This window comes from Notamacropus eugenii, chromosome 3, assembly GCF_028372415.1.
Source record: "Notamacropus eugenii isolate mMacEug1 chromosome 3, mMacEug1.pri_v2, whole genome shotgun sequence".
Lineage (NCBI taxonomy): Eukaryota > Metazoa > Chordata > Mammalia > Diprotodontia > Macropodidae > Notamacropus > Notamacropus eugenii.
In genome coordinates, this window is record NC_092874.1 from 362,743,411 (window position 1) to 362,764,763 (window position 21,353).

The window sequence follows — 21,353 nt, forward strand, 5'->3', positions numbered from 1 at the left end:
TTTTCTATAAATCTTCAAGATACTTTAGATGTTTTTCTTTTCTCTTTTCTTTCTCTTTCTTTCCTTCTAAATAATTTTTGATTTATTTTAAACATTCTTTTCTTTTTAAATATCAAGTCCCAAATTCTCTCTCCCTCTCGCCACTCCTTCACCTGCTGAGAAGGAAAGCAAGAGGATATCAGTTTTACATGTGGAATCATGCAAAACATATTAGCTGTGATACAAAAAGCAAGAGAAAGAAAGAAAGAAAATTACACTTCAGTTTGCACTTAGAGTCCATCAGATCTCTCTCTGTAGGTGGATAGCATTTTTTCATCCTGAGTCCTTTGGAATTATCTTGGACCGTTATCTTTATTCGGGTAGCCAAGGCTTTCACAGTTGACCATCTTTACAATATCGCTTGCTATGCAGTGTTCTCCCAGTTCTTCTTACTTCACTTTGCATTAGTTCATATAGATCTTCCCATGTTTTGTTTTTTTTTTCCTGAAACCAGTCTTCCTCATAATTTCTTATGGCACAATAGTATTTCATCACAAATCATATACCACAACTTATTCAGCCATTTCTCAATTGATGAGCAATTCATCTCTCAATGTCCAATTCTTTACCAGCACAAAAAGAGCTGCTATTTTTGTTCATATAGGTCATTTAACTTTTTAAAATTTCTTTGGTGTGTGTGTGTGTGTGTGTGTGTGTGTGTGTGTGTGTGTGTTTGTCTTTCTCGAAGAGGACTATGATATCAAGATGATGACATGATTTGAAGTTGACTTTGATTTAAGTGAGGGAGGGCTGTGCAAGGTCACCAACCTCACTTTCTTCTCCTAAACCATCAGGATCCAGTGGCCTGATATTCATCAGGATGACTGGAGATGGCCTAGGATGCACTGGGAGACCCCCTGACCCATTTAGGCTGAAATCTTATCACATTCTTACTTTGAGTGAGATACCCTCATTCAATGAATAGGCTTCTTCAAGTAGTTACTCAACGGATGGCCCCTTTAATAAAAAAAAAAATCAGACTGGTAGGGGAAGACCCTCAGGTTTCCTGGGTAAAACAGAAACAATTACTATTTAGAGGTCCAGCTAAGCTATCAAGAAAGGCCTTATGTAACAGGTGGTGCTTAAGCTGAGTTGTGAGGAAGCTAAGTATTTTTTTTCTTCTTTTTTGAAGCAATTGGGATTAAGTGATTTGTCCATGGTTACCCAGCTATTAAGTGTCTGAGACCATATTTGAACTCAAGTCTTCCTGACTCCAGGGACAGTGCTGTACTTACTGTGCCACCTAGCTACCCTTAAGCTAAGGATTCTAAGTGGAGGTAGGGAAGAAATATATTCCAAGCATGGAGGAACTATCTAAGAAAATGCATAGAGGATGGAGAATATACTTCAGTAGTGAAGTAGATTAATTTTCTGGACTGCAGAGTATGTGAAACAGAGTCAATGTCATTAATCTGAAAAAGCAGGTTTGAGTTAGATTAGTAGTGGTATTGGATATACACAGTTTTATAACCCTTTGGGCATAGTTCCAAATTGTTTTCTGGAATGGTTGGAGCACTTCACAACTCCACCAGTAATTTACTAGTGTACTTATTTTTCCTCATCCCTTCCATTTCTGATAGGTGTGAAGTGGTACCTCAGAATTGTTTTAATTTGCATTTCTCTAATCAATAGTGATTTGAAGCATTTTTTTCCATAGGACTATAGATAGTCTTGATTTCTTCTTTTGAAAACTGCCTGTTCATATCCCTTGACCATTTATCAATTGAGGAGTGGTTCTGATTTTTATAAATTTAACTCAATTTTCCATATAGTTGAGAAGTGAAGTTTTTATCAGAGAAACTTGCTGTTTTTGTAGCAAGTTTTTGTATTTTTATATATAATATGAATATTTATATTTTTATATATAATTTGTGGTGTTACTTCATTGTTTATCTTTTAGCAAAATGTAGTTTCCTTGATTGTCTTTTTAAATTAGTTTTATTTTTGCTTTTGCTTTGTCTGAGATTATGATTGCTACCCCTATATCTTTTACTTCAGCCAAAGCATAAAAGATTCTGCCCCAACCCCTTATTTTAACTCTCTGGTCTTTCTATTTCAAATGTGGCTCTTGTAAACAAAATATTGTTGGATCCTGATTTCTAATCCATTCTGGTATCCACTTCCATTTTATGGGTGAGTTCATCCCATTCGCATTTACAGTCATGATTACTAACAGTCTATTTCTCTCCGTTCTATTTTCTTCTGCTAACTCTCTCTCTCTCTTTCTCTACCTTCCCCTCCTCAAAAGTCTGTTTTACTTCTGACTGTTTCCTCCCTTAATCTGTCCTCTTTTTTATCCTCCTCCTTTGTGCTCTCTACCCTGCCCCCATCTCTAATTTTTTTCCTCTACTATTTCGCTGTTGAGTAAGATTTCTGTATCCAACTGAGTGAGTGTATATGTTCTTCACTTTTTGAACCTGATGAGAGTGACGTTCAAGCACTGCCCACACTGCCCATTTCCCCCTTCCCTATAAAATAGCTCTTTCTTGCATGTCTCTTTTATGCGAGAAAAAGCTCCCCATTCTGCCTCTCGCTTTCTTCTTCTAGTGCATCCTTTTTTCTTTTGAGATCACCCCAATATAATCAACTCACACCTGTGCCCCCTGTCTATGTAGATTCCTTCTAACTGTCCTAATAATGATAAAGTTCTTGGGAGTTATGTATATCATCTTCCCATATTGAAGTAGAAACTAACTTTATTGTATCTCCAATGTTTACTCATTCATATTAACCTTTTTATGTTTCACTTGAGTCTTGTGTTTGAATATATAATTTTCTATTCAACTATGTTCTTTTCATCAGCAATGTTTGGAAGTCCTCTATTTAATAAAAAAATCCATTTTCCCCCTAAAGGATGATAGTCAGGTAGGCTTACTTATATGGAATCTAGCTCCTTTGTTTTCCAGAATAACAAATTCTAAGCCCGCTAGTCCTTTAACATGGAAGCAATTAAATCTTGTGTAATCCTAACTGTGACTTTTGGATATTTGAGTTGTTTCTTTCTGGTTGCTTGAAGTATTTCCTCTTTGACCCAGGAGTTCTGGAATTTAGCTATAATATTCCTAGGAGTTTTTCATTTTGCTGTCTTTTTTTGGGAAATGATCAGTGGATTCTTTTGATTCCTTTTTTTTTGTCTTTGGATCTAATCTTTCAGGGTCATTTTCCTTTATAATTTATCTGAATTGGGATGACTAGGCTCTTTCTGATCATAGCTTTCAGATAGTCCAATTATTCTTAAATTGCCTCTCCTTAATCCATTTTCTGGGTCGATTGTTTTTCTAATGAGATACTTCACATTTTCTTCTGTTTTTTTCATTCTTTTGATTTTGTTTCATTGTTTTTGATGCTTCACAGAGTCACTAGCTTCCACTTGCCTAATTCTCATTATTAAGGAATGATTTTCTTTAGTGAGCTTTTTCAGCTCTTTTTCCATTTGGTCAATTCTGCTTTACAAGGAATTCTTCAGTGAATTTTTGTACCTCTTCCATTTGGTCAATTTTACTTTTTAAAGAGTTCTTTTCTTCAGTATTTTTTGTGCCTCTTTTATCCGGATTTTAACTCTGTTTTAAGAGTTTTCTTGCATCCTTCTCATTTCTTTTCCCAGCTTTTCCTGTATTATTCTCATCTCTTTCTTTAACTCTTCCAGGAATTCTAGTTGGGCTTGGGTCCAATTAATATTTTTGAGGCTTTGGTTGTAGATGTTTTCACATTATTGTATTCTTCTGAGTTTATGTCTTGATCTTCCCTGCCACTGTAGTAGCTTTCTAGGTCAAATCCTTAGGCCCACAGCTGGTGGTGCTGTTGTACTCCAGGCTGGTTCCCACCCTGGTGTCACAGACCTCATGTACTGACCTCCTAAGTTGTTTTAAGCTGGGAAAAGTCTCACTCTAATATTTTATTGACTCTGCCACTCCAAAATTTGGTTTTTGGTTTTGATTGAATTTTGATTTAAAAATTTTAAAATTGTTTGAAAGAGAATATTGGGAGAGTTCAGCTAGATTGCTGCCTGTACTCTACCATTTTGGCTCAGCTTCCAAATGGTTTTTCTAAAGACATATTGAACCCCTATCTAATAAACTGACCCTTTTCTTTAATAATCTAATCTTAAGCCTTATCAACATTTCCTGTATCTGAAAAGGAATCAAGAAGTTTGTTTTCTTTGTTACCTTTGTTCTCCAGTAGTGCTATTGTTGGTTGCTTCCTATGTCAATACCTCTTGGCTTTATTTGTTTTTTAATAGTAGCCTTGTGATTAGAATGTCTGCTGTGCATTGTGCTGTCGCAGATGGGAAATTTAAGCATCTAAACTACATTTTCCATTTAGTTTAACAACATATAACTTGATCTGTTACCCTTTGTTTCTTCTTTCATGTTTCTTACCTCCTTTGATAGTCTTCCTTTTGATTTTCATTTTATAAAAATAAAAATCAAGCCAAACTGCAATAACAGTTAGTTACCAGGAGCCTTTTAAAGGATTCGTTAGGTCTGGTGACATGGTTGTAGTTATGTGTGAGCACTCAATTTAGAGTCAGACTCCGGTTCAAGTCCATCTTCTACTTAACTTTTGGGAACCTTAATTTCCTCATTATTAAGATGAGGGTAATCTTACATTAGGTAATCTTGAAGGTGCTTTCTTCCTCCAAATATGTGATGCCATGTGTACAAAGTATATGAAAATTAAAGGTTTTTTGAATAACTGGTTGATATTTTTGAAGCACAGTTGTCATCCATTCCATCTGTCCTCCCCTCTCCCCCCAAGTTATTATGTAATGAAAGTAAAACCATAAATATTCCTGGGTGGGTATAATTATTGTAGTTTCTTAACATTTTTGTTATTTTACCCTGAAGAAGCAGTGCCCTTTGTTTTATCCATCTTATAGAATGTTTGGAAAAATGGGGCATTGCTTCTCAGGAGTAGGAAAATAGAGAAGCTAAGCCTTCCTGAGCTTCAGGGAGCCAGGTCTAATGGCTGGACCCTGTTCTAGGTCCTTCTCAGTTTGATTCAGGGATTGGGAGAAAGTTTATGAAATAAGGAGGGAAGGGGTGGAGGGGCATAAATATCTTGATCTGCTGTAGATGACACCAATGAGCTACAGTTAGCACTCAAGCTTACAGGGGGAAGTAAATAATAATTACAGAGAAGTTATCAGTCAATCAGTAAGCATTTATTATGAGGCCATCATGCGCTAGACACAATGCTAGTAGCTAGGTATACGAAGAATCAAATCATCTCTACTCTCAAGGATGATAAATCCTAATGGGGAGATGACAAGTATGTGTATAAGTATATACAGAATAAACACAAGATTATTAGAGAAAGGGGCAGCATTAGCAGCTGGGGAGAATCAGGGAAGGCTTTGTGTAGGAGGTGTTACCTGGAGGAAGAGAAGGATGCTGTGAAGTAAAGGTGAGGGAAAAAGTGCATTCCAGGCATGAGGGGATGGTGAGAGCAAGGGCACAGAGATGGGAGATATAATGTCTTGTATAAGGAAGAAAGAGAATTCCAGTTTGATTGGACCGTAGAATGCAGAAAGAGAAGTAATTAATAATGAGGCTGGAAAGATAAGCTAATGTAAGGTTGTGAAGGACTTTAAAAGCAAAGCAGATGGATTTATATTTTATCCTACAGGCAATTGGAGTTACTAGAGTTTATTGAGCAGTGGAATAATATGGTTAGATTTGCCCAGTCATTTTGGTAGTCTTTTGTGGGATGGTCTGGAGTGGGGAGAAACTTGAGGTAGGAAAACCATTTAGGAGGCTATTGTAATACTCAGAGTGAGAAATAATGAGTACCTGAACTAAAATGATAGCTAACTACATGAGAAGAAAGAAGGGGTTGGATGCAAGACATAGAAATAAAAAGATAAGGTTTTCCAATTCTCTAAATCCTTAGGAACAAGAGAGAATGAGTAGTTGAGGATGACACCAAGGTTACAAACCTGGGAGAGAATTAGGAAAGGAAGCAATAGCTATGGAGAGGTTAAATTTGGGGGATGGGGAAGGAAATGACTGAAGGCGATGATCGACTGGAGAAGATAGAAATGATGGCAGGGGGTGAGATCAAGGGCAAGGCACATGAAGAGGTGTGATTCTAGGCAAGGAGAAGGGTCACCTCATTGTCAGGGGGAAAGGAGGAGAGAGTGGGGGGTGATGTCTAGAGGTTTTGAAGTGAAGAGAAGAGGGATCTCATAAGAAATGGCCCCAATTTTCTTGGAAATATGGGAAACTTGAGAGGTTTGGAATAGTATTTGGGGGTAGTGAGATCTGGAATTAGGGAGGAATAAAAGGACTGCCTTGCTACATTGCAAAAGTAAGAAGGGAAGGAAGTAGATGTGGAAATAATTCTGAGCTGAGGTTTGCTGAGAGATGAGCAGCAGTAGAGCAAAAGGGTAAGTGTGAGTGAAACGGTTGCAGAATGAAGGGAAGTTTGTTCACTATGAAACAAGAATTCCACAGGGCACAGTTGAAAGGAAGGGCATAGTTGGAGTAGGATATGAGTTGGATAGGGTTGGGGAGAATGAGATCAGAAAATAAGAGGTAAGGATTGTGGATTATTTGTTCTTATGTTGAGTTACAGAAATAGGGAGAGTAAAGGATAATGGGAGAGCACTAGCATAATAGGAGTAGGTGGTAGATGAATGATAACTCACAGTCTGAAGGTGTTCTTCCTTGGCAGTTCAGTATTTAACACTGTTTCCCTGTTTCCTGTGGCCAAAACAACACCTTTGGACCTGTAGGTTTAGGCAAAGCCATGGAGAAAAATCCATATCCACAAATCACGTTTTCACTCTGATGCCCTTCACAGTGAATATATATGTTTACAAAAATGTGTCTGCTTCATCTTTTGTATCTTAGCAACTATTAATTACCACAGAAAGACCGTGCCTGAAAAAGACACCAAAAAGAAAACTCCTAGGAATATTATAGCCAAATTTCAGAGCTCACAGGTCAAGAAGATGTTATAAGCAGCCAGAAAGAAACAATTCAAACATCAAAGATCCACAGTCAGGATGTACAGAAATATTTATAACAGCTCTTTTTGTGGTGACAAAGAACTGAACAATGAAGGGGGAATGCTCATCATTTGGGTGAATGGCTGAACAGGTTGTGGCATATGATTGTGATGGAGTGAGGAATGACTGGGGTGGGAAAGGCATTATAGAAAAAACATGGCAAAACCTATATGAACTGATGCAAAATGAAGTAGAACCATGATAATTGTGTACAGAGTAACAGCTGTATTGTAATGATGATCAACTGTGAAAGACTTTGCTACGCTGATCAATACAACAATCCAAGATAATTCCAAAGGACTTATGATGAAAAATGATATCCACTACCGGAGAGAGAACTGATGAACTCTGAGTTTCTCACTTTAGTTATTTATTTTTTTTGCTTTTTTTTTTTTTTGTTCTGTTGTGTTGTAATCATGTCTTTCCCATTGTGGCCCTTTTTGAGGTTTTCTTGGCAAAGATACTGGAATGGTTTGCCATTTTCTTCTTTAGTTCATTTTATAGATGAGAAAGCTGCGGTAAACAGAGTTAAGTGACTTGCCCAGGTCACACAGCTGGCATCTGAGGCTAGATTTGAATTTAGGAAGAAGAATCATCCTGCTTCTAGGCCCAGCACTCTATCCTCTGTGCCACCTAGATGCTTTTTTTTCTTTTTCTCTCTTTTCTTTCTTTAACATATGTCTAATATGGAAATATGCTTTGCATTTTTTTCTTTTTCTCTCTTTTCTTTCTTTAATATATGTCTAATATGGAAATATATTTTGCATGATTTCACATTCATACATGATATCATATGCTTGCTTTTCTAGTGGGTGAGGGAGGAATGAGAGGCAGCGACAGATTTGGAACTCAAAATTTGAAAAGAAAATAATGTTAAACATAATTAATAAAATTTTTAAAATCTTCCAAAAAAAAGGATATAATGAAAAGATTACATCTCTTTCCACTAAGAGGAAATTCACTTTAAATCAGGATGAGGGAATTTGAGTAAAATATTAACAATAACATTGTATAATGGAAGGAATGCTTCTTTTGGAGTCAGAATCAGGATTCAAGTCCCCACTTTGCTTGTTTTGCATTGCATATGGGAGACTGAGACTGCTAATCTCAGAAGTCATAAAAGCTCATAACCAGAATTGGTCACAAAGTGATGGGATTTTTTTTCCAGCCACAGCAAGACATCATCTCTTGGCTTTCAATTCTAACGATGGGCTCCACAGCTTTTTGTTAGGCTGATTCTCCTTGTTAGATATCAAGTGTGTTGCTAGATCAATATGCAAGACCTAGCATGGCAGGACCTTCCGAAGTCTGTGTTCTGTATACGTAAACTTTGAGCACCCAAGACATTGCTAAAGGGCTTTAGTGGAGAAGTTTTCTCACCTTAATCAAAATCTACAAGGGTAGAAGAAGAACCCTTCCATTAAACTGTAAGTTATTTAAAGGCAAGGACATTTTCATTTTTGTCTTTTATGTAAGTCCCAGGGCCCAGCACAGCTACTAACAAGTGATGAAATCTTAATAAGTTAATAATAATTCTCTGCCTGTCCTAGTTCAGTGGACCCAACTGTATTTGTCTATGAGGTTGTTTCTAACATGTGCCCACATAAAAAAGTGTGATAAATTTTTACTATAGAGAGAATTCATATAAGCAAAATCATGTCTAGGATATCATGAACTAGGATGATCACCCTAGAGTACATGCTTGGAAGGACTTACCACTTCGGAATCCCATCTCAGGGAGTCAACTAATAGGGAAAAAAAGAGAGTGATCCTGTCAGAAGATTCTAAAAACAGAACAAAACAATACCAAAGTAAGCCGAAGCTTATATGTGTGAATAAATACAAGCAGCTCATGAAATCATCACCATAGCAAAGAAGTTAGGACTGTTACTCCTCTTTTCCACTTAGACTTCTCAGGTTACATGTTGTATTTTGGGGAGGATTTTTCAGGGCTATCCTTGATGTCCATTTTCTTGATTTCACATATATAAAAAGGCAAAAATTGTGAGGATTTGGAGCTGCTAGCTTATCAGAAGAAACTATTTCTATTTTATAGTGCTAGTAAAGTAAAATATTCCAATACCCCATGTTACTCGAAAATAAAATATCTCCTATGAATCACTGTGGACCCTGAATTCCTCATAAGAATGTCTATCACATACACAATTGTTAACATTTTCAAATGTTTAATTCTTTGAAGAATAATGTTAAAAGGTAATACTAAGGGAAATTAGATTAAAATATCAAATGACCAAAAGTAACAAATACCAAGTAGGATATCCCAGTCATGACTAGGGAAGAGCTCCTGTAATTTTGGCCCAGGGTGATGCATTTAGAAGATACTGCCTAAACTCGAAGCTCTTTAACAGCAAAGAAACAACCAGGCTTGGGACCTAGTTATCAAGGCTAACAATTAAAATAGGAACCTACCATTTGTCTGTCATCCTACTGTGAATCCCTTCCCTTAGTCTTAGAAACAGTGCACAGCCAATGTCCTAAAGCCTCTGTTCCACTCCAGCTCCTCTACTAAAACCACATTTCGTGTAGCTTGTCCTGCCAGGGTTTGTGGTGATTGTACCAGGCTGAAAAATTCTCAGCCATAGCTCTTGAAATATCTGATATGATGTAGCTGCTGCTGCTTCTTTTTCTTTCTCTCGAGGTGATGAGGTCTTGTCGAAGGTTGGAAGAGAGTTTTTCCTTTCTTTAGAGCAGTCCCTCAAAGACTGTGGAGAGCAACGAGACAAAGCAGCAAGAGAGATGGAGGTCTTGAGGATTGAGCTGGAGCAAGCAGTAGCAGAACTTCAGGTTTTAAGAAGGGAACGTAGGGAGAAAGGAACGGAGCCTTCTTCAAGGTTTTCAAAGTGGAAAGGGGAAGGTAGAAAAATGTCATGGACAGAGGACATGCCAACCCAAATATCCACATCCCTCTTTGCTTCTCCGAAACAGAAAGTGGTAGTTAATTCCATTTTTTCAAGTAAAGCAGAAAGTTCTCAAGCCTCCGCCTTGCAGCCTCAGGAAGAAACTGTTGAGAGGACCCTCAGCCGCCCCCGAGGGAAGAACTCAAGGAGTAAGGGCATAAAATTCACAAGACTGGCTTCACAAGATTAATCAGGGATCCCCATGCAGTCACCCCTGGAGTATGTCTTTTGATATTCATTCTAGGTGCTGGTAAACTTCACCCACCAAAATGAATTTCAAGTCTAAAAGTAACTTTGAAGGATAAGATTTTATATAGATAAATCCTAAAGAAATGAAATATGAATGGTATAAAAATGATGACGATTGTTCATTTTGCTTTAATTTTTCATTTTTGTAATTTCAACACATGGTTGTATATCTCCCTCTGTGAATCTCAATCTGGAACAAATAGATACAACCCCTCACAGTTGCCTTTTCTGGCTCCATGAACTGAGGTTTCTTAGATTTCTACCATCTGTCTTTTAATTTGACTGTTAAAAAGAATCATCTTCAGCTTTTAATGCTGCTGGAAATGATAAAAGATTATACTACCTTACTTGAAAATAATAACACAAATGCAATAAAAATGTTTTTACATGGAGCAAATACTTTCAGAAGTACCTGCTTTCGTTACATATAATTAAAGAAAATTTAGCAAAGGAGCTTATAACATGTAACTAATTTGTTTTTCAACTAGATATTTTCATTTCTAAAATCTCATTGGATATTAAGGATGTTCAGACTTTAAAGTTGATGTTTTGTTAACAGACAAATAAAGTCGAAATTTCAGGGTATTTTCTGAGTCTTTGTTTTTAAAAAAAATAATCATTTTTCTCTTTTTCATTGAAGGCAGAAGAATCTAGTTGAATGTTATCTTTTCTAAGAATTTAAATCATGAGTTTCTAAGAATTTTAATCAAGATAAAATATGGATGCTAGTCTTGTCTGTTTTGCCAAAGGCAATAATTATATCTGTAATAATTAAGAACATACATATGGTTAATTTGCCAGCCATTCCATAAAGACATAGTTTAAAAAACCAAACAAAACAACACTGGTCTTTGTGTTTTTCCATTTGTCTCATTTTTAAACTTGTTAAAGAAAGGTTCCTGGCCAAATACATTAATTATTTTTTTTCATCCCAGAAAATACCACAGTACAGGTATTAGGATTATAGATTTAAGACCTAGAAAGGAGTTTAGGAATCTTCTAATGCAAGTTTTTCATTTCAACAATAGGGAAATCACAGTGTAAACAGAAAAAGTGATTTGCACAAGGGCACAAAGTTAGTGGCAGAGATGAAACTAGATTCATGTCTGTTGACTCCTTGAAGCAATTTCATTTCCCCTATGCCATACTGCCCTTCATTCTTTCATGGAATTTGAGATAGTTGCTAATGGCAGAAATACTGATTTTGCATTTGTTGTAGCAAAACTATAACCAACTTAGGACAGCTGAGACTGTGAGACAGTGAAAGGTTGCCTCAGTACATCGAAATTTACAGGGTATACTTCATCCCCCAGATTTCTGATGTTCCTTTGACCTAATGTTGGTGTTTGTCCTTTGTTCTCAAAGAGGACCAATGACCTCAGAAAGGGGATGTCTTGACTTGCAAGTGAAATTGGATTTAAGTGAGGCAGAGCTGTGCAAAGTCACTGGCCTCACTCTCTTCTCCAGAGCCATCTGAGTCCAGTGGAAAGACAGAGATCAGGACAACTGGCGATGGCTCTGGATGCAGTGAGAGATCACGGCTGTGTCCATTCCCCTTCCTTCCACCATCCCAACTGCTTTCTCTGCAGGGCTCCCTGTATCCTAGAAGGGAAATAATTACCATAGAGTCTTATCTTCCTGTAACTTCTTCTGCCTGTCACCCTCCCTATACTTGCTTTTGAGTCTGGGGGTCAGGCTCTGTCAGCTATAGTGTGGGGGCACAAACCAGATCACCCTTACGTCTGAGTGGTTGCTTCCAACCCTTTGTAACTTTTATAGAATTAACTCCTGGCACGATATGCCCAGTTCATGCCAGAGGTGGAATCCTGAAGCCTCTCCACACTCCAGATAAGCTTCTTCCTCACTTGGCCGTGACAAGATTGCTTTTCCATGGTCACCTCTCCAACAATAACCTCATTTCACCTCCAAAGTTTCCTACCCTTTTCCTCCAAGCTTGTCTAAGTTGTCTTTTCTAGACTGCTTTATACCACAGTCTAGAAAATCGGAATAGTGTTCAATTTCTCCTACTGCCTTTTGTTGTAATCCTTATGCAAAATAATCTCCTTGTCTCCCTCCCCCCTTCCCTGCTTCTGTTTCATGACCATGATGCGATATTTACCATTACTTACTTGTATAGCCCGTAGGGGCTAGTACTCAAATGTGCCAGCAGATGGCACTGGTGTCTTAGTTCATAAAAATATAAACTCAGCACATTGAGGCAGCTAGAACAAATAATATCCCCATTTTGCTGATGAGGAAACAGATTCAATGAAGTTAAATGACTGGCCCACATTCACTCAGTGAGTAAGTGTTAAAATTGGTACTCAAAAAACCATTCATGATGCAATCTCAAACTCTTTCTATTACCTAACCTGCCTTTGCAGTTTAGCATATTAATGGTAAGGTAAGTAGCAGTAGTATCATCATCCTCATCCTCATTCTCATCGTAGTTGTCATTGGCATCATTGTATTTAATATGTGCCAGACATTGTGCTAAGGTGCTTTACAATTGTCATGTCCTTTGAATCTAATAACAACCCCTGGAGGCAGGTGCTATTGTTACTCCTATCACATACATAAAGAAACTGAAGGAAACAGAATGTACGTGACTGTGACCCAGGGTTGCACAGCTAGTAAATATATGTGAGGCTGAATTTGAACTCAGGTCTTCTTCACTCCAAGCCCAGTGCTCTATCCTCTCTACCTCCTAGCTGCCTCTGTAAAAATAATTAATAATAGCAATAATAAATATTTAATTGAATGGTCTTTACAATTTTGAAAACCATTAAATGAATTAGACAACTTCTATAACAATTGAACAATGAAAGAGACACATTGAAAGAAGCAATATGGAAAATGGGGGAAAATCCCTAGCTACGCATGGATATTTGCTTTCTATCTCATTTATCAATTGCTATTTGATCAAACCTCTGGTAAAATAATAAAATTTATCTTAAGACCCAAGAACCAATTCAGTCCTATAAAATATTTACCATTCATATCAGCTGATTTTGGTTTTGAAGCCTGGAGAGTTTTGTAAACATGGCCACTTTGGATGTAAACATTTTTAATCTTTCCAGTTGCTGCAAGCAAGTTTTAGCTATGCTATACCCTCTTTGGCCATACCAGTCACAGATGAAACTGCACTCTTGCATCAGTGGTTACAATGAGAGGGAAAAGCAAATCACTGTTTTGTAGTGCAGACTTGTGCTGGGTTTCCTCCATGGGGAATGACCTCTCTGGCCATCACACCCCTGCTCAGAGGCTCTTTCTCACATTTCTTCTCACACCTACCTGAAGGGTTGCTTTGTATTTAGGATTAAGGTGGCTATATTTTGCAACTACCATAATTTCTAAACCCAGATTCTTCCTGGGAAAGTTCCTCTAAAAGAAGACAATTTCTCCCCCACCCCAAATATTTTAAATATAACTTAAACTGGAATGTACAAATATTTTTTAAATGGGTTCTATAGAACAGAAGTGTCCTCAAATGGAATAGATAAAAATATAAGAGATTTTTAGCAAGTATGGGAGCCAACCTTTCCCCTTAAACCATGCTTTGTAGCTTGAAATGATCTCTGAAGAGGATTATTTTGAAGGAAAGAAATAGGAATAACTCTGGAGAAATTTCCTTTTCCGATGAGAGCTGCTTCCTCTTCTCAGCTATATTTTTATTCAGTTAGGTTGAATTTAATAGGGCTTGACCATTACATGAGCATGATGACAATTACATAACTTCCTTTGTTTGTTTACACTCACTGAAGAAACAAACATCCATGCTGAGAAAGAAGAGATGAGCCTTCTTTTGCCACTAAAGCTGATGGGAGATCAGAACTAAAACTGAAATATCATAGACACAAACTACAGTTTTCAGTCTTTCATTTATTTATTTTTAAATAGAAGAAACCTGTTGAACCTGTTTCCTATCAAAAACTTGAGTTCTCTATGGCCTTAAAACGAAAAATAAATGTAATGTGAGGGGGGAAACAACACCTACTGTGTCACTCAGTGAGCCCATGGGTGTTTAATTGTAAAATCAGGTCCTTTGCCTTTGAGACCAAGAAAGGCAGTGCAGCATAGGGAATAGAGAGGAGGCCTCAAAGGAGGTCAGCTCCTACCTCTGACACATGCCAGCTCTGTTCCCCTTGGCAAATTTGCTTCACCTCTTAATGCTCTCTAGACACCTCTCTAAACTATAACTTCTCAATGCTGACTGGCATTGGTAGAGAGAGCTTCCCTGTATCAATGAAATCACAGGTCCCATCCCCGTGGGGAGGCAGTATGTAACAGAGAACAGACTGGCTTTTTGCCCAAGCGAAGTTAAAGGAGAGGGAACCCCAGCTGGTGGCAGCCAGGCTTGATAAGGAGAATGACAATGTGTTTTTGAGCCTGAGGGAAATGGGAACTTGTGTGCAAGCATGTTAGGGTCAGTACACATTCCCCCTACCCTCTGGCATCATCTGCTGGTCTGCATCCCATCACACTTAGCCAGTGCATGGATCACAATGATTTCTACCAGTTCCATCCTATTTTTTTTTTTTTTTACCTCAGAAGATAAGTCATTAGCAAAGTTTAGCAGAACCATACGTACTAGAATAAAGAATAATGTGACTTATTCTTTTCCCACTTGGATCCTTATTCCCAACAGACAGTCCTTAGGATCTCAAATGCCATTAAGTTGTGCAAAACTGATCTTTTTTCTCCTTTTTCTTTCCCTTTTTCCTTCCTCCTCTCCCTTCCTTTTCCTTCTTTCCTTTTTTCATTTCTTCCTTCTCTTTCCCTTTCCCTTCCTTCCTTGCTTCCTTCCCTCCTTCCCTCCTTCCTTCTTTCCTTCCTTCCTTCCTTCCTTCCTTCCTTCCTTCCTTCCTTCCCTCCCTCCTTCCTTCCTTCCTTCCTCCCTTCCTTCCTTCCTTCCTTCCTTCCCTCCTTCCTTCCTTCCTTCCTCCCTTCCTTCCTTCCTTCCTTCCTTCCTTCCTCCCTTCCTTCCTTCCTTCCTTCCTTCCCTCCCTCCCTCCCTCCCTCCCTCCCTCCCTCCCTCCTTCCTTCCTTCCTTCCTTCCTTCCTTCCTTCCTTCCTTCCTTCCTTCCTTCCATCTTCCCTTCCTTCCTTCCCTCCTTCCTTCCTTCCTTCCCTCTTTCCTTCCTTCTCCTCTGATTTCATAAATGTAAGGAGAGAGCCTGGTGAGAAAACTCCCTCTCCTCATGCCAATCAGTAATTCTTCTGCAATCTGTCTTCTTGAATCTAAAGAATTGTCTGAGTCATTGACACTTTAAGTGACCTGCCCAGGATCACAGCCAGGGTCAGTCTTAATTTTAAGGCCTTCCCTTGGTCTATTAAGCCATGCTGCCTCTCTGATTATTCTATCATGTTAAAAAAATATATCACAAATTAGTTTCTCTGCAAGCAATTCTCACTTCATTCTCCCCTAAAAAGAATTCATCCCCTAAATTCTGTTGGTTACCTCTAATAAATTACTGGGCTCATTTATTCAGTCTTTATTCATTGCGTTCACATGTAAATAACCATCCACCCTCTGGTCTTTCTGAATTGTAGCTTAATAAGATTATGCTCATTTAAAAATTTATTGAACTAGCATGGAATATATTTATATAAAAATTATCTGCTTAAGTACTTCCTTGATGAAAAACATAGCTGTTTTAATATTATTATGAATTTTATTCAGGGAAAAAGAATGACCTTTTAAATTTTCTTTTACCTCATTTTATATTTTGTGTGTCTTTCTTTGTATGATTAGAAATCTTTGTGATTTAATTAAATTTTAAATAGAAAACATGTGCCTGGACAGTAAAAGTTTATTTGGAAATAACCTTAAGAAAACAATTACTAAATTAATTTGAGCAATGAAAGACCTGTTTTCTCTGAAAACACCCATTCTGATAGGCATCCATTTTTTATAATAAAACAAGCATTAGTTTGTTTTTCAATCTTTTTTTTTTTTTATTCTTTGAAGTAAGTCCAGAGAAACTAGGTACTCCAATTTTCTGAAAAAAGACTCCCAGTCTTATTGGAAGTTCATTGTAAATATTCCCAAGTACCTTCCTACAGATCCCCAAATACCTACTCATAAAATTTGCTCTTACATAGAAGAAAACTAAATTTTAAAGTGACGTAGGAGAACTTTATTAATCCTTTATTTCTTAACTCCAGCATTGTAAGTTTGTTTTTACTAAGAAGCAAAAATAAATTTTGGGTGTTTGGGAATTAAAACAACTAGGGCTGAAAGGCATCCCAGAGATTACCTAAAATGTGCATGTCTTTTTCAGATGATTACCAATAAGCCAAGCCTGTTCTACCTTGTACCTATGCAAAATCATTTTTTTGAATCTGATTGGAACTTCATATTTGCCCTGGTTACATTTTGCCTTTTATTTTTCCTCAGATGGGCTTATTTGATACATCACCATCACCAAGACATTCATTCTCAAAAGTTACCTCAGGGTCCCACTAAGTTTCAAGAGAAAGTATGGGCCCAAGAATTGACTATATCAGAAGAGAAATATTATTAGGCAAGTAAACGGTTGTCTAAGAAGGCATTGTCTGAGAATGGCATTTGACCTTCTGGACTATGCTTAAAAATGTCCAGGTGACACATTTCTGCTGTGCAGAGATGGACACCTAACACGGGTAGATAAGAATTTCTTTCCTAGGTGATCTGCAAATCTAATTTAAAAGGAATGGGGAAGGGAGAAAGTGTCGCACATGTATCTCCCAAACTAGATGCCATAGAGAGGATCAACAAAGGAAGAAGAATAGCAGTTGTGATACCTAGAAATTCACAGGAGAAAAAAAAATCATGAAGAGAACAGTAAAATCCATACTTTAAAATTTCAATATGCAAATATCAAAAGTTTAAGCAAGAAGGAAGAGCAATTAGGTCCTCAATGCAGGGAGGTAAATTTGTCCTCATAGGTATCAATGAGACTTGGTAAGATGAAACTGTTTGAAACCCCTGACTGAACCAGATCTCTATCTGGGTACGTATTATTCAAAGAAACAGGATAGTACAAAAGGATGGGAATAGCATTGCATTTAAGAGAGTATGTTAATAGGAGGAAATACAGGAACTTGAGGCAGGAAGCATGATGCAAAATATTTGGGTAAAGGTCATAGAGGTATAGTCATATGAAAAAATGCTCTTAAGTCACTCGTGATTAGAGAAATGAAATCAAAACAACTCTGGGATGCCACATCACACCTAACAGACTGACTAACATGACAAAACAGGAAAATGATAAATGCTGGAGAAAGTGTGGGAAAATTAGAACACTAATGCATTGTTGGTGGAGTTGTAAACTGATCCAACCATTCTGGAAAGCAATTTGGAACTATGCTGTAAAACTGTGCATACCCTTTGACCCATCATTAACACTTCTAGGTCTGTGTCCCAAAGAGATAATACAAATGGGAAAAAGGACTCACATGTGCAAAAATATTTATAGCAGCTCTTTTTGTGGTGGCAAAGAATTGGAAATTGAGGGGTTCCCCTCAATTGGTGAATGGCTGAACAAGTTGTGGTATTTGAATGTAAGGGAATACAATTGTGCTATAAGAAATAATGAGCAGGCAGATTTCAGAAAATCCTGGACTTATATGAACTGATGCGGAGTAAAGTGAGCAGAACCAGGACAACATTGTACACAGTAACAACCACATTGTGTGATGACTAACTTTGATAGACTTATCTCTTCTTAGCAATGCAAGGATCTAAGACAACTCCGAAAGACTCATGATGGAAAATTCTGTCCACATCCAGAAAAAAGAACTATGGAATCTAAATGCAGATTGAAGCATATTATTTGCTCTCTTTTTTGTTGTTTGTTTCTTCTTCTGGTTTCTCTCATTCATTCTAATTTTTCTTTACAACATGACTGATATGAAATATGAATGTATATGTAGAGTCAATACCAAATTACATGTTGTCTTGGAGTGTAATGGGAGAGGGGAGAGATGGGGAGAAAATTTGGAACTCAAAATCTTATGAAAGTGAATCTTAAAGACTATTAATAAATAAATAAATTGTTAAAAATAAGTCAATGGAGGTAGAAATGGAAATGATTTTATCATTGGTGTATATTATAGACTACTTGCACTGAAGGAAGAAATAGATGACAGGTTCACAAGCCTGGTGAAGATTTATGATATGCTAGAGAGGAATGCCTTTCATTATCTAGTCATTTCTTGGAGCTCTCTGCCCAAAGCAGAACAGCTAATGATTTTCAACTTACCTTAGTCATTATTGTATCCTTCAAAAAGTGTAAGAAACAATAATAGAGGATTTTATTTTAGATCTGAAATTCTATTCTGGATCTAACTCTCACCAACCTGAAGCATTGGTTGCTTGAGTGAAAACAGTGGGAACTCTGGAAGGGGGGGAGATAGGAGGGTTTTTTGGGGGGTGGGGTGAGGAAGAAAGTGACTCTTGCCACCTAGAGTTTGTAATAGAGGAAATGAAATCCAAACATGATCTTAGTGTGCCATGTGCCTTGAATGTGGGAAATCAGATTTCAAAATGTTCAGAGGAAAAGAGAATCTCATGGATTAAAACACTCTGGGGAAGTCAGCCTGGAATAGGAGATGCTCAAGAATGAAACTCAGAAGCAAAAAAGGAAATAGTTTCATTGAAAAGGGAGAAAAAGACCAATGTAGATATGTAGTGAACTCAACAGTGAAGTTGGGTTTAAAAAAAAAATGTACCAAAGGTAGAAGTAAGGCCAGGTAATGGATAATAAGAACATGGCCCAGTCCTGTAAAAATAATATTTGATGTCCCAAAGCTTGGGCTGAGCTAATAATGGTTAAAGGGGCTAAGGACTACAAAAGGGGGTTATTGTTTTTGTTTTGTTAGCTGTATATCAACTGTAAAAGGAGGAACTTTGCATTGGATGTAATGATGATGATAACTGAGAACAGAGAAAAATTTAGTTCCTATATTGCATCAGGCTTCTCTGTTGAGGAGAATGAAAATGGAAGAACAAAAATGGGTGGTTGGGAGTTGATAACTAAGATCAGTGAGGAAATAGAATACCTAGTGGCTCTTGATGAATTCAAGTTTTCTGGCCTTGTTGATCTGCTTCCTTGGTTAAAAAAAGAGCTGGTCAATGTGAATGCTTAGCTACTATCAGGAATTTTTGAAAAATTTGGAAATCAGTAGTGGTAGTGAAAGACTGACAAAGGACAAATGTCTCAATATCTAAAAAAAGAAAAAAAAGGAAAAGAACAAAGTTCACAAGCTGTAAGTCTGTGATCTGTAACAGATTATTAAATAGATGGTTGGCAAACTTCTAAAAAGGGAAGTGGTGATTACAAAAAGCCAACATGTCTTCATCTAGAAGAAGAAAATAAGAAAAACTTATTTCTTTTACTGACTAAAATAGAGGAGGTAAATGCTATGGATATAGTTTAGTTAGATCAGAGGTGGGGAAGCTGTGGCCATAAGGCCACATGTGGTGCCCTACGTCCTCAAGGGTGACCCTTTGACTGAATCCAAACTTCACAGAACAGATCTCTTTAATAAAAGAATTTGTTGTGCAAAACTTGGACTCAGTCAAAAGACTGCATCCGGGGACCTAGAAGGCCACACGTGACCTGGAAGCTGCAGGTTCCTCACCCAACTTAGATTTTAGTAAAGCTTTGGATAAAGTGTCTCATACTCTTCTTGTGGAGAAGATGGAGAGATGTAAACTAGATAACATGACACCACACAGATGAATAACAAACTGGAAGAATGACCCAACTCAAAGAATAGTTGGTTGTTAATTCCATGTGAATGTGGCAGGAGGTCTCAAGTAGAGTACCCCAGGAATCACCTAGGCTGTTTAAAATTTTTATCAATGACCTAGATAAATGCGTAGGTGGTATGCTCATGAGATTGTCTGATGACACAGAAGAGATAGTTAACACACTGGATCCAAAAACATCTCTAACAAGCTAGAGCATTGGACTGAGTCTAATATGATGAAATCCAATATGGGCAAATGTAAAATATCATACTGACAAAAATTCAACTTCACCAGTACAGTAGGTGGATGGGGAAGGGGGAAGGAATGAATAGAAAATTGGTTTGGAAAAAAAAGATCTTGGTATTTTATTGTATTGTAAGCTCAGTGTGAGTCAGCACTGTGATGTGGCAACCAAAAAAAGATGTTGGACTGCTTTTAAGAGGAACATAGCTTTCAGGAATAGGGAAATGATAGTCCCTTTGTCATTTGCCCTAGTCAGATCTTACCTGGAATACTTTGTTCACTTATGGCACCACAGCAGCTAGGTTGCACAATGGATAGAGCTCTAGTCCTGGAGTCAGGAAGACTCATCTTCCAGAGTTCAAATCTGGCCTTAGACACTTACTAGCTGTGTGCCCATGGGCAAATCACTTAACCTTGTTTGCCTCGGTTTTGTTTATCTTTAAAATGAGCTAGAGAAGGAAATAGCAAACCACTGTCTCTTCCAAGAAAGCCCCAAATGGGGTCATGAAGAGTTGGTCAGGACTGAACAAGTGAACAGCAACAATGGGTACCACAGTTTAAGAAGGACAGTATCCAAAGGAAGGCCACTAGAAATCCGTCATATGAGGATTCACTGAAGAATGGGCTATGTGTAGCCTGCAGAAGAGAAGGCTTGGGAAGATGGATAGCTACCTCCAAGTATTTGAAGGAATGCCATATGGAAGTATTAGACTTCTTCTGGTTGGTCCCAGATTGCAGATCCCAATGAGTGGCAAAAGTTGCAAAGAGACAAATTTAGGTGTGATGTCAGAAACAACTTTAGAATTAGGGCTGTTCAGCAGTAGAATGGGCTATCATTACGGTGGTGGAATATCCCTCCTTGGAGTTCTTCCATCAGAGGCTACAGGATCACTTGTTGGGTATCTTACAGTAGGGATTTCTTTCATGTATAGAATGGTCAAGAACTCTTAATTGATTACTAGGGTCTTTGTCAACTCTTATAACTTTTTTTTTTAACATCATTCACTTACTGATTTTTATTTAGAACTAAATGCTGTTCTTCAACCCACCCACCCCAAAGCACCAGCTCACATTTTGTCCAATTTTTACCCTCCTGAGATGATCATGATGTCAGTGATGACAAAAAGTGTCAATCATGTTGGATGGTCAGATA

At 37.6% G+C, this 21,353-nt stretch overlaps 1 protein-coding gene across 10 annotated transcripts in view; it reads left to right on the plus strand.

The window, feature by feature from the left end:
• Positions 1–21,353, plus strand: part of LOC140496935 (uncharacterized) — a 325,087-nt gene that overhangs the window by 212,217 nt on the left and 91,517 nt on the right. For 8 of the 10 annotated variants that reach the window (XM_072597351.1, XM_072597350.1, XM_072597349.1 and 5 more), the window contains one exon: positions 9,711–10,803. The exons of the other annotated variants lie outside the window; for them this stretch is intronic. In XM_072597351.1, the coding sequence (XP_072453452.1) occupies positions 9,711–10,159 (449 nt within the window). In that variant the 3' untranslated portion in view covers positions 10,160–10,803. Of the gene's footprint in view, positions 1–9,710; positions 10,804–21,353 lie in introns of those variants that run through there. 10 annotated transcript variants of the gene reach the window in all.